This window comes from Bos taurus, chromosome 15 (genome assembly GCF_002263795.3).
Source record: "Bos taurus isolate L1 Dominette 01449 registration number 42190680 breed Hereford chromosome 15, ARS-UCD2.0, whole genome shotgun sequence".
In the NCBI taxonomy this organism is placed as follows: Eukaryota; Metazoa; Chordata; class Mammalia; order Artiodactyla; family Bovidae; genus Bos; species Bos taurus.
Window position 1 is genome coordinate 40,793,716 of NC_037342.1, and position 14,545 is coordinate 40,808,260.

General features: G+C 34.5%; 1 protein-coding gene across 6 annotated transcripts in view; it reads right to left on the reverse strand.

Moving 5' to 3' along the window:
- USP47 (ubiquitin specific peptidase 47) overlaps window positions 1–14,545 on the reverse strand; it is a 105,585-nt gene that overhangs the window by 53,074 nt on the left and 37,966 nt on the right. For all 6 annotated transcript variants that reach the window (NM_001243290.1, XM_024975180.2, XM_005215934.5 and 3 more), the window contains 6 exons: window positions 12,401–12,514; window positions 10,270–10,408; window positions 5,416–5,512; window positions 3,224–3,369; window positions 2,607–2,686; window positions 62–211 (listed from right to left, as the gene is read on the reverse strand). In NM_001243290.1, coding sequence (NP_001230219.1) covers window positions 62–211; window positions 2,607–2,686; window positions 3,224–3,369; window positions 5,416–5,512; window positions 10,270–10,408; window positions 12,401–12,514 — 726 coding nt within the window. The remainder of the gene's footprint in view (window positions 1–61; window positions 212–2,606; window positions 2,687–3,223; window positions 3,370–5,415; window positions 5,513–10,269; window positions 10,409–12,400; window positions 12,515–14,545) is intronic.

Here is a 14,545-nt window from a genome sequence, read left to right on the forward strand (position 1 = left end):
TCACTGTGCTATTATGTATTCTGTGTATGGATACACAAGCAGTCAGCTGAAAGGTACACACCACACTAGCAAACGCCTGGCTGGACCCATAAGGCCGGATGACCAATGGAATATCAAGGTATGTGTCGATTCTCCAACCCTCATAGCCACATTCCAGACATCTCACGTAGTCCTTCAGCTTGCCTTGGTACAGTTCATTTATAAGATCAGCCTAGAAATAAGAACATTTGAATTTTTAAAGGGTTCCTTTAAAATTAGTTAATACTTTATGCCTTTGAGAATGAGTTTCAAAAGGATATTGATTCTTACTGTTGAAGTTTTAGAAAGCTTTAAGATTTATCTAATCTAAAATTCTATAGGAAAAAAAAATCAAAGCTTAACAAAGACAAAATAAGAATGTGCAAAAATGAACTATTTCAATTCTCATATCACTAAAAATCCCACTATTAAAATGTTTTGTTGAAATGAGTTATCAACTAACTTTACTACTAAGCCCCATATTATATTTAATTAGGATGGGAATACATCACAATCCATCATTTTAGGCATATTGACAATCACACAGCTAAATAACTGGCTCTATAGCTTTACATATACATATCACTATTTTCACAATAATATGTTCTGATTTCTAAAATCATATCCTCTATCTCAAGATACAAATAAAACTTTTTTCAGTCATACACATAAAATAATTTGAAGGGAAAATGTACTGTACTTTAAACGAATATAAATTTAAAAAGAAATCTTAAACTCCATCTCCCTCAATATATCCTCACCTAGAAAGAATGAATCTCTCACCTACTCCCCAAACTTAAGTCAACTGGGGGCTACTTTGACCCAAAGGAGATAGGTAACTCCCTAAGTAAGGACCCTCCGTGTGAATGTCTTGCCTCAAGATTCCTGTACCAAAACTTGGGAACTCAGAAAGAATGCCCCAGCGGGTCTTAATAAAATTGTTGACCCACAAACAGACCTATGAAAAGAAACATCCCCTAATACCATCTGCATAAGGTTACAAAAATACAATCCTATAGATTATGTAGAGAATCTAGATCACTAAATAAATGTAAATTTTTTCCAATATTTCTTAAGTAAGAATAGGTTAAGAAGGAAATCATAGTTTGCCTCTTTCATAAATTTATACCTCTTCAAGTATTGAGGATTTATAAGCCTTCAAACTAGGATCCACCATAACTGTCTACGTTAATATTGTTTGTTTAATGAAGCCTTCTTCATTAACCTGCTCCAGCTATATCTGATTGTCTTCTCTGAGAGGGCATTTCTAAGTGTTTCAATCCAGCGTTTTTCAAAGAGTTTTGCTAGCAACCCACAGTAAAAAAATAATTTACATTGCAACCTAGTACATATAACTGTAACAAAAGTGGCATAAAACAATACTTACCCTTACTATGTGGTGCTTCTCTTATATCTATTTTATTCCTTTTTGAAAAAAAAAAAAAGTGCTGTGTAGATTCACTAAATTAATCTCATAAATGAATGGACTGCAGTCTAGTTTGAAAAACTCTAGTCCTAGCCATCAGACAGTACATCCTTTGGGCTACCCTCCAGACTCCTCTTTTGGCCTCCAATGATCTTTTATCACTACACTTAGCATAAACCCGCCTCGGTAATGAGTCCTGAGCCTCATTTAGTTCAGCCTTAGGCCTCATTCCAATGATATATCTAAAGTTCTCCCACTTTTAATCTGTTCCTCCTTCCACTGGATTTAAGAATAGGGTCAGATTAACAAGGATCCTAAGTGTGAAAGGGCTTCCCTGGTGGCTCAACTGGTTAAGAATCCACCTGTAATGTGGGAAACCTGGGTTTGATCCCTGGGTTGGAAAGATCCCCTGGAGAAGGCAATGGGTACCCACTCCAGTATTCTGGCCTGGAGAATTCCAAGAAATGTATATAGTCCTTGGGGTTGCAAAGAGTCAGACATGACTGAGCATCTCTCACTAAGTGTGAAAAGCATGAATATACCTCACTGGTCAAAAAGGTAATGCTAGATGAATATACTTTACAATGTATACTTTATGTGTTACAGATTAAGACACTGAATTTACTTAGCATCTATCTGAAAATACTGTTCAAAAATCACCCCTCACACACACACACACACACACACACACACACACACACGAATTACATAGTTTTCAATTCAAGGCAATGGCACCCCACTCCAGTACTCTTGCCTTGGAAATCCCATGGATGGAGGAGCCTGGTAGGCTACAGTCCATGGGGGTCGCTAAGAGTTGGACACAACTGAGTGACTTCACTTTCACTTTTCTCTTTCATGCACTGGAGAAGGAAATGGGAACCCACTCCAGTGTTCTTGCCTAAAGAACCCCAGGGACAGGGGAGCCTGGTGGGCTGCCGTCTCTAGGGTCGCACAGAGTCGGACACTACTGAAGTGACTTACCAGCAGCAGCTAAAAAGAGACCATCTAGGTCACAGGGCCCAACCTCCTTAAAGATGAGGAAACTCTCAGTACTTTAACAACTGGGCTAATGCCCAAGTTTTAAAACATTCCAATAAAATAAAGTCACTTTAAGGAATTAATAATTTATTAGAATATACTCTCAACTTGAGAGATAAATTACCTGTTCTGTTTGTTTCCATTTCTGTTCCAAAGCATCAAACATGACTCTGCACAGTTCTTGTACATCATGCTGCTGCCAAGCTATTTTAAGATAAAATTTAATTAAAAAGAGCTATTAACTTAGTATAATGAAATATTAGTTTGTTGTTTAAAAGCAAATTGTCAGAAATACGGGAAAATCTACACAAAATAATGCTAGATTTAAAAAGAACACAAAATATATATTAGAATCATAAAAAGGCAATCATATGAAAAAGAACCAAGAGAGCTCAACATTTTATAAGCAGCATAGGCTTTATGGTGCTACAATATTTGCCATTTTTATTACTTTTCACTGTAGAGTCGAGAAATATGTTAATAAAAATCTAAGCTAACACATTAAAAAAAATTTAGTTTAAGTACATAAAAATAGAGTATAACCAAACTTATTTTACAAGATAGTTTTAATGGATCAAAAACTTATGCCTCGGAGCTTAAATTTTAAAAACAAGCTATTTTTAAACACCAACCAAAAAGCAATGAAAAGGTAAAGTAAAGATGTTGATATGTTGTTTATAATACAGTCTCTCAAGTTCCTTTGACTATTGCAAATACTTATCATTACAAGAGAATTAGTACCCTCACTACTATCCCATCCAAAGCTCCTTGTAACATCTGTGGTTTCAATTGCTCTCTTTTTGCTGGTTTGTAACAAAACAAAAAGCCTCTGAAGTTGGTATGGGATACTTGTCACTGGATCTTCTTCAGATTCTTCAAATTCCCACCTATTGGAATGAAATGTTTGAGAATTATTCATAACATATTTTTATTCTTTAGAGCATAACTAACATTAAGACCATAACAAACGTAAATTTTTAACTCTGGGGATTTTACAGAGCTTGGGTATTAACTAAAGCAATTAATATCTAAAGAAATATTCTAATTCATAAATTTAGAAAGCAATTTAGGCAACATGAATAAAAGGCAAAGGTTATTTAAGAGTAATCGCTGAACGTGAATCTGGTCAAGATTCTTGTCCCAATTACTAACTCACAGATAATAGAGGTAACAAAATATTAAATGACACTATGGCATTTGACCATCAAAATCCAAACTGTGGAAAACTATAGGACAAATGCCATCCGTTTTTGATACACATATATATTTCCAAGGAATAAATTGCAATGTGGAAAAAGATCAAAGGGAATAAAAAATAGATTAAATAGGTTAAAAGACTTGTCAATTTCAATACACAGATCTTGTTTGGATCCTGCTTTGAATTGTTTAAAAAAGATATTATGAAGCAATCAGGGAAATTTTAGCAGTGACCTAAGATATAATTTACAGGTGATATGGTTAGGTATGTGCTTCCAAATAATCAGAATGGGGGATTATAGACGAAAATGACTGATCCTGAGTTGATAATATCCAAAGTTGGGTGATGGGTACAGAGCAATTCATTATACCATTTCACTGTTTTTTTTAGTATGCTGGAAAATTTCCATAATTCATGCTCAAATACCTAAAGTGGTAGGTTCTTTCTGGCTGCTACAGAATAAGTGAAGAGAATAAACAAACGGAACTCTATCTTTCATGCTAGTCCTATCCTGTCTGTAGTCCAACAAAGTCCAGCCTTTGAAGGGAGCCATCCTTTCTTTAGTTCTACATGATGAACTTACTCATTTTTGCTCTTGAAAGTCCTCCTGTCTATAATGTCCTCTTAATCTTCTCTACCTGGCCAAACCATACCTATCTTCATGATGACCTCAAGTTCTACTTGCTCTGCTAAATAAGCCACTTCTCCAAGTTTCGTTAATCTCTCTTCTCTCTAAACTCTCATGGCATTAAGTCATCCTTAAATGTTATTTCAACTACTTTAAAAAATACATATATTACTACTGTGAAGAGATCTGTGAATTACTTAAGAACAAAGACCTTATTTCTAACTTTATCTATCAAGCACCCACATATAAACACTGGGTAACAAATACCTGCTGAATGAAAAACATGTCAATTTTTTCAAGTAAATTCAGATGAGCTTACATATGAATTTAATGGTAATATAATGTTGTTTGTAATATCAAAAGTTCCAAAACTACTTTAGATACTGTATTTATTTAGTATTTTATTACTATAAATATTTACAGTAATTACAATGGTGTTTCTCAGAAGTAACACAAAAGGGAGGAAAAAAATCAGTTTATCTGTACTTTAAAACGTCAAAAAATAAAAGTTATGGATATTGTAAAGAAATATACAAGAGTGTATTACATGTATTATAATAGGATACTCATAAAAACAAATGTCTGACTTTAGGGTTTATTTAAATATGGATATATACAAACATATATACACATAGTCTTTTAAAATACACACACATATAAAACACAGAACAGTTGCATTATAGTTTAATTAAAAACAAAATTTGCAAGTTTAAAAAGGCAACTTTGTTTCTTAAACTGAGATGTGGAGGAAAAAAAGAATATGGTTTGCTCCATATCTACTCCAAAAGTAGATAACATACTTCTTCATAAAGGCATTCAAGCTAAAAGCAAGGGAAGCTTAAATATAATAATTTATCTTAAACATAAATCTTATCAATTTTATCCTGTTGTTGTCTATACATTTCTGATTCTCTCTCCCCACAAATTTTTCATATGCCTGCCTCTCATAAAATCCTTTTCTTATTTACTATTCAAGGTATGTTTTAAGAAGTGAGAAATGCCCCAAACTTAACAAAGAAATGCAAGAAGGTAAATAGATTTAATTAGTTAAAAGTTGTATTTCATTCTTAAATCAATTTTATTGATAGAATTTTTTTGAATACTCACTTATATAATGCATTCCTAAATTCAGGAGTCATAAAAAGTGTTTGCAAAAGGCTATTCAAATAGCAAGTCATTGCTTGGTTTACTAATCCCACGTATCCTTAAAAAAACAAATACACAAATATAAATCAGCATTTATGTAAAAAAATTAACAAAAAGAAAACTTAACAAGAATTTAATACACAGTAAAAATTAAGAGATTAAGGTTATAATTGGAAATTATTTCAATGTTTTTCGATAATACCTAAAAAAGACATTTTGGTCAATATATGCACTATGTAAACTTTATTTCTCAGAGAAAGTCAGGATCTCCGGACATGCTGTTGTATGTCCAGAGATATACACAGACATTACATAGCATTTAATAAAATTTTAAGAGTTACATTTAATACAGTATTTTGTGACAGAAATAAATCTTTGTTCCCCAAATCTAGTGTATTAAAATGGAAAAAGTATATACATATTCACTTTAAATATCATATACACCCAAAATATGAAGACAGTACTGAACCAGTTCACCAGGCCCAGTAAACCAATTTCTACCAATAATCAATAACATAAGATACAGTCACTGTATACAAACTCAGAGGACTTCCGCTGTTGTACACACCCATGAAGTATGAAACCTTATAGATCAGCACGCCATGCAAAGAGTGGCTATTAAAGTAAGAACAGAACTCAGAGATGGAAGAAGAGAATTGAGAGAAAGGGAAAAGGAAAGGAGTAACTTAGATGCATTCAAAATTCAAATGAACTATTTAAGTACTTAACTTTATATACCTAATTAGAAATGGTTACCACTGTTGAGAATATTTTTGGAACTTCTCCTTTGAAATAGGCTTTAGGCCCAGTTTATGAGGTATGCATACACACACACAAACATATCAGCCTCATCATTTTATTATACCTTATTATTTGAGTAAAATGTGGTAAACACATTGTCTAATAACTAAATTTATTTACTCCCACTTTATACTGAAAGACTTGGTTATCTCAAAAAATCTTAAATCTTTTCTCAATACATGCCAAAGGCATTCACTGACGCTCTCTGAAATACATTTTTCAATTTTCCAAGAATTAACAAAAATATCTTTTGTTAGTAAGATAGTGGCAAACTTTGTAGACAAACGATATTGCTAAGGTGATAGAAAAGATCAACAAATACACAATGACCTTTGATTCAGTTGTGGAAAAGAGGAACAGATTCACACTATCTGCACTTGTACAATTCTAAGAAGAGACCAAGTAGTTGCCTATCTTTTACTCTGGACTAAGGTTCAAGCTTTGATTTCCAATGCCTTCATCTTTAAGAATACTGTGAGCACATGTCTATATACTTACTCAACATTGTTATATAATTATAAACTGCTTCAATCCCTAATCAACACGTGCCACCTGAGTTGTTCTTACAGCATACTGTCCTTAATCCTTATTAGAGCTTTTAATTCACTGATCTATAATTGTTTATTTATATATGTTGCCCAACAGTGAGGGGAGTCGTCAAATATAATTTATCTCTCTACCCTACTACTTAGCACAGCAGCAGGTACCCATGAGGGAGAAGGGAATATGACTTACAAGCAACACAAATCTATAAGCTACTCGAACTGATAATGGATTCCTTCCCACAAATAACAGCACTTGAGCAAGGAGGCCCAGTTGTTCTGCACCTGCTCAGCTGCCTGGGATTTCTTCTTTTCCACCTCCTTCCCCAATTCCTCCAGTCAGGGACAACCATTCTACCAGTAGCCTTAAAAGGCAAGTTACTGTCAAGGTACTACTGTCTTTTGCGTACCCTAAGATCAATCATAACCATTTATCTGTGACCTTGTTTCCCTTCCCTGGGCGTAAAAAAGAGTGGCAGGGGGAGGGGTCTAAGGGAAGGAGGGATAATAACAATTTTTCCATTGCTCTTTATTTTACCACTAGCAATAACAATCAAATAGAAATGTATAGTCTTCTGTACTTCATTTAGCACCATATTTAACAGAATGACCAGTGTGTCAAATAAAAGTACTATTATTTTCCAGAAGTATGAAGGCTTTAGTGAGATTAAAAAGATAAAATGCTACAGAACTAATAGGAATCTTCTGTCATTATGGGAACTACTATCAAGTGGGCCCTCTATCTGAAATAGTCATGAGTCAATAAGTATAAGTCAATAAGGGAAGAAAACATAAGAACATATGCCATTCTGTACAGAACAATAACAGAGAGCAAACACAGAAAGAAATCCTGAACAGAACCAATAAGAAATGAAGGAGAACTCTACAAGGCCAAATGAAGTAGAAAGAAACTGGCCAACTCAAAGTAGATATAAAGAAAAGAACTGTTAATGAAACTGGCCAAGGAAAGATATCTCAGATTTAAATGATAGAACACTTCAGTCACCATTAATCACCTGTGAGTCCAATCAGCCTTCAATCCACTCCTTAGTTTTTTAAGTGCCCCCTACTTCCAACCGTCTCCCATTAACAGTAATTGGCCACCAGAAGGAATTAGTAGGCAAGGAGACAAAAAAGAATAAGTCTCCAACCTCACTGAATTATGGAGGGAAGTGTTCCTGCAGTTTTGAGTTGATATCATGAAAGCATTTTTCAATGAAAACATTTTGTGCATTTCAATAAATTCTTAAGCAAAATGCCAAAAGTCACTAACAAACAATTTTTGAACACCAATTCGTTTGGATGTATATAGACTGTTCTAATTCAGAAAGGCAGTACTCCAGAACACTGAAGGAAAATGTACAAGTAGGGAAAAGAGCGGAGTAGAACTGTGTGAGGAACAATAGTTGGAAACGAAGACTATGATTACATGGCAATGTATATCAAAGTCCTGTAAAAATATTTTGAGTAAATTTCAACTTAGTGATTCAATTTCTAGAAACTTACCCTAAGGAAATAATCATAGATGAAAATTAAAACTTACAATAATGTTCATTATAACATCAGTAATAATTATAGTTTAAATATTTAAATCATATAATGAAACACTACTTTTTAACCATTTGAAACCCATACTAAAATACTACTTAATAATACTGAAAAATGCTCCTCATACATTATGTGAAAAATATATATTAAAACTCTGCTCATAACAATTTCCTTATTTTCTTGAAAGCATTCAGATGAAGGAAAGAAGACAAAAATAAGCAAAATCATTAAAGCAGTTTCTGTTAATTGTACTGTCAGAAATTTCCACTTTCTTCATTTACAATATGACAATGAATATGCATTACATTCATACAATCAGAGAACATTTTTTTTAAAGTATACTTTAGTCTCTAGGAATTTACAGGCATCAGAGAGCTATACATTATTCAGTACAAAGTAGGAGTTCTGTAAATAACTTCTTGCATAAGGACTGAGCTGATTGTCAGAATACACAGCAAAAATTTCAAGAATCCTGACTTGTTAATTCTGGAACTTTCTCAAAGTATTTCAACTATCTTATAAAAATCTAAGGGTATTTATTTAAAACAAAATGCAATTTATCCAGTCTACTCAAGAGTAACTAAATCAGTATTTTGGGAGTAATGCCTCAGAACCTACATTTTTAACAAGTATCCCAAAATGATTTTTAAAGAAATAAAATTTTGAGAATCACTACTCTTGACAGTGTAATGAGAAGCAGCTTTCTTATTTGCTATTATCTGAAATAAAAGATACTTTTGCATTCTCTTTTATTCTTGGTAGTTTGCTGCAAAAAGTTCTATTTATATAAATTGATCGTAAATACCAAATCTGACCAGTTTTTACTATATCCAGAACAAATATGCCATTAAGCCTGTACAAATGCTTAGCTGGGAGTAAATTATTCTATATTTCAATTACAAAATATAGTAAGTGGGAAGACTACAGAACACATTAAAACAAAACCTACATGTAATTATATATTTCTCTTTTTATACTAGATGAAAATGAAAGTGAAAGTCACTCAGTCGTGTCCGACTCTTTGCTATCCCATGGACTATACAGTCCATGGAATTCTCTAGGCCAGAATACTGGAGTGGGTAGCCATTCCCTTCCCAACCCAGGGATCAAACCTAGGTCACCTGCAACGCAGGCGGATTCTTTACCAGCTGAGCCACCAGGGAAGCCCTTATACTAGATAATTGTGTTATATTTACAATCATTTCTGTTTTGAAATTCTAAGAGTAAACACTCTGAAGCCATACCTAGCATGAAATAACATTAACTAGCTATACAATCAAAAGCAAAATGATATGTAAAATGATTCAGATTACATTTTCAGGCAAGATTACATTTTCAGTCTTATATATAAATAAAAAATTGCATAAATAAAGCAATTCTACTAGCTCAAAAAATTGAAAAAAATTCAAAAATTTGTTAGTTTTAAACATAACATATTCAGAGATAAGCTAGCAGGAATTTTTTAATTACATGATTAATGTCAAACATATGATTAGATTAAAGCAGAACATAACACAGTAGTTCTAATAAAATAAGCCTGACCCATTTGTTTCCACATCAAAGTTATCTCTGTAAATCTACTGTAGTCACACAGACAGATATTATACATTCCTTTCCAGAGGAAGTAAACTTCAAAAACTTAAGATTAAATTCAACATAAAAGATTATCAAAAAGAAATGACTTCTTTCAAAATCCAATTTGTTTTTTTACTAAACGGTAGCAGTAACAATAAAGATAAAATAACAAGGAGATGAGGGAAAGGGAAACCATTCTTGTTCTAACTTTGCTTCTGCTCACTAGTGATCTTGTTTTGGGTCTGAGTTTTCTAATCCATAAAATGAGAAGATTAGGTTTAGATTGCTAAAATTATTCTAGGTTTAATGCTCTATGATTTTATGAAAATACAACAATCATAAATCTTACCAGTTTCTGATTTATTCAAAATAGATGAATAGGAGTAGCTTTGGCTGACATAATCACTGGTAGAGCCCACAGAACCTTCTCTTGGAAGTGGACCAATAAATTTGTCATGAACACTGTCATCCCCAGCACTGGAATCCTCCTAAAATATAGCATAACCAATATTTACTGAGTGGTAAATACTGCTAAAACAATGAAAAAAGGCATACTAACTCCTGAGGCAATGAAAAAAAGACAAGGCATTACCAGCACCATCAAGACATTCCCTGACTATTTCCTACAGGAAGGCCTGAAACGTGCCCAATATAAAACACTTCAGAGAAATGCTTATGTCTCCTTCCAAAGTTCTTACTTTCTCAAATTTCTTTAATTCTTTTTCAATTTTGCTTAAATGAGAGAGATTTCTTACTAATCAATCAAAAGTACAGTTATGAACTCCTTGATGACAGAGTTTATCATTTATTTTTCTATCATCTTTGCTAAGTAGCCTGGAAGGTAGGGAATACTCAATAAGTACTGAATGAAATGGAAAGGTTCCTATTATCTCCAATAACAAACTTCCTATCAATGAGGAAAATGTGCAAAGGGAATAAAGGATATAAAATCAGCACAAGAAACTAACACAGAGTTGAAGAGTAATTACTAAGAATTTTAAAACAAGAATCCCCAAATTAACAGCTAGTTTCCCCAAATTAACAGCTAGTTTAGTTTCAGTGTTACTCAGACTAACCTAAATCATAAGAAGTGAGATTAAGGTAGGTCAGCTCCCAAATCACTACAGATGGTGACTGCAGCCATGAAATTAAAAGACGCCTACTCCTTGGAAGGAAAGTTATGACCAACCTAGATAGCATATTCAAAAGCAGAGACATAACTTTGCCAACAAAGGTCCGTCTAGTCAAGGCTATGGTTTTTCCTGTGGTCATGTATGGATGTGAGAGTTGGACTGTGAAGAAGGCTGAGTGCCGAAGAATTGATGCTTTTGAAGTGTGGTGTTGGAGAAGACTCTTGAGAGTCTCTTGGACTGCAAGGAGATCCAAGCAGTCCATTGTGAAGGAGATCAGCCCTGGGATTTCTTTGGAAGGAATGATGCTAAAGCTGAAACTCCAGCACTTTGGCCACCTCATGAGAAGAGTTGACTCATTGGAAAAGACTCTGATGCTGGGAGGGATTGGGGGCAGGAGGAGAAGGGGACGACAGAGGATGAGATGGCTGGATGGCATCACTGACTCGATGGACGTGAGTCTGAGTGAACTCCGGGAGTTGGTGATAGACAGGGAGGCCTGGTGTGCTGCGTTCATGGGGTCGCAAAGAGTTGGACACGACTGAGCGACTGATCTGATCTGATCATTTTCTGGTATTGCTTTGAAATGGATGCCCTATGCTTAACTACTATTATCCAGAGAGGCACTCTAATTCACAACAGACTCCTAAATGAAAAGCATCAAACAGAAGAACTTTTCCTGAGGAAAGTTCTTTAAAGAGAAGGGTTCTGAGAAAGTCCATAAACTCTGTGAGCCTTAGTTTTACTCAGTCTGTAAAGCAGCAAGTTAAATCAGACAAGGTTTTTTCAGTGAATGCCTTTCAAATTAGGAGTTACTAGATTCAATGATCACTAAAGCCACTCAACTAGACAGGAAATCCTATTGAAATATGAATTGCAGAAAACACTAAGAGAACAGAAATAAATCATATAACTTTACAAACAAGTCATTCTAAAAAGGGGAGGGGCGGGAGTGGGGGCAAAAACAACAGAGTAGCTAATTCTGGGGGGTCTGTTTCTCTACCAAAATACCAGAAAACCTGGCAAAACTGCCAAAGATTTACAGCAGACAAGCAAATGCTTAACCAAAGAAAAGGCCACTGAAATGCAGTAGGAGATCCTAGACCCATCCCCACCCTTGTAGTGGTGATGCCCAGTGTGGCAAGAGACCACACACAAAGGTGCTACGGATACCCAGTGCAACCATATTAGCATACGTACTTACAACAAACCAACAGAATCCAGAAAAATTATTTATTATACACACGTTGTGTAAAACACATCTCTCCTCTCTCCTTTGGAAAAGTGCTTCACAAACAGTAGGTGACAGTGCGCAACAATTATGAGTATAGGGCTTTCTAAATCGTTTACCAGCAGTATCTGAGGCTGTTCACCATCTTTATCTGTCAAATGCAGAAAGTTCTTCTTTCCTGGCTCAAAATTAGCATCAAGAAGAGACTTATCACTGGTATGATCCAGTGGAGCCTACAGGTATTAAAAAAAAAAAATAAAAACCAACTCAGATAATGGGAAACATTAATGATAATAATAAGTAATATGTAAACAGACACATATCTACAATTATTGGGCGTAAGTAGTATTTTTTAAAAACGAAGATTCTGATAAATTCTGTCAATCTAGGTTTGAATTCATTCATCTGTTCATGAACTAGGATGGCTAAGCTCAATGACAGCGTACATACCGACAGGTATCCCATTTGTTCACATTTCCCAACATCTAAAAAAACTGAAGTGCTACACACAAAAAAGAATTATAAGCATTTATGTTTCAATGTTCTCTAAAATGTATGCAATACAGTATTCAATGGGTTTTCATGAAAACTAACTAAAGAATATTTTATATAACTAAAAACATGTTTTGATATAGGAATATAGTAAGAATTCCCATATAAGGAAACACTATGCACAAGCAACCCAACTTATATAATCATGTAATATTAAAAAAAGGGCACTTTTAGAAATGAAGGAAAAGCCTGTCCTAATAAATGATACCTACTTCAAGTCTACTGGCAGGATTCAGAGGATCCCAGGGAGATAGATAGAAGGGATTAGTCACTAACCCAACACTCTAGTCTACCGCTGAGAAAAATGAAGGATAGGGTGAACGCCCTACTCTTTTGTTTTAAAACTACTTTGTGAAGCTGGTAGAGAACGGACTTGTCGACACAGTGAGGGAAGGTGCGGGTGGACAAACTGAGAAAGCAGCCGTGATATGTATACCCATCGTGTGTTAAACATTAATAGACAGAGAGTAGGAAGTTGCTAAATAACACAAGGAGCCCAGCCTGCTACTCTGGGATGACCCAGAGGGGTGGGATGGGGGAGGAGAGGGCAGCTCAGGAGGGAAAGGATATATATATTAATATAATTATGACTGACTCCTGTTGTTGTATAGCAGAATCCAACACAAAATTGTAAAGCAATTAAAAAAAAACTTTTGTTCATTAAGAGATGTTTTTAATGTTTCAAAGACATGAGGATTCTCTCTTTAGAAGGCCTTGTTTTATGCAGATGCCTTTACTTCTTAGAAAATTAACATTATATAAAAGTATAGGTATTAAGGACAAAAAAATTAACTCTAAGAGATGCTGCCACTTTGGTATTTGTGTGACTTAACACAAGTTACTTCACTTCCCCATGACTCAGTTTCCTCACCCTTAATACAAAGCTGTGATAGCACTTAACTCATAGGGTGGTTAAAAGAATTAAATAAGGTTTTATTTGTATAAAGTCTAGTATCAGAACAAAACTAGGCACATAGTAAGCACAAAGTAAGTGTTAAGTAATAAAATAAATTTATCAAAACTCACTTAACTTTGGCTCACATGTAGAAATCCATGAGAAAAATTGGACACAGAGAACCGGAAGCTAAGAGAAGCCACAAGAAAGAAAGAAAAGAAAGAAAAAAGGTATCTTTGGTTCCTTTATATTCTGACAGGAACCAGAACGCTCAGCATCTCTCAGGCATAAAAGATGAGATGATACAGCTAGAATACATGGGGAGGGAAGGTTTACCTTAAGAAATATGAGTCTGTGTGTATAAAAGGGTGAGTAGATAAATGAATTAGGCTTTTAGAGAAGCATACACGTGGCACTGTACAGGAAGGTAAGAGTATACTTGTAGGCAAATTAAAACACAAAAATGAAGTACTTAAAAACAGTCACAGTTGAAGAAAGAAAAACAGTTAATCCTGGCACAGTGCTATTTGAAACTACTGCAGATGTCAATCTAACACACGCTCTGAGTGCCCAGGGAGAGTGTCTTTGGAGGGTACAAACTAATACTGACGTCAGCCATCAAAATGCATTCCATCAAGTGGGAAGACATAAGTGAATAGCAATCATAATAAAAAGACCATTAAGTGGCATAGCAGAGAAAAAGCACAATAAGAAGCCAAAGACAAAGGTTATTTTTAAAGTAGCATGAGGAAACATCAAGTAAAGTTTCTTAAAAGTAAAAGATAAACAGGACTTAGGCAAACATATATGGTAGTAT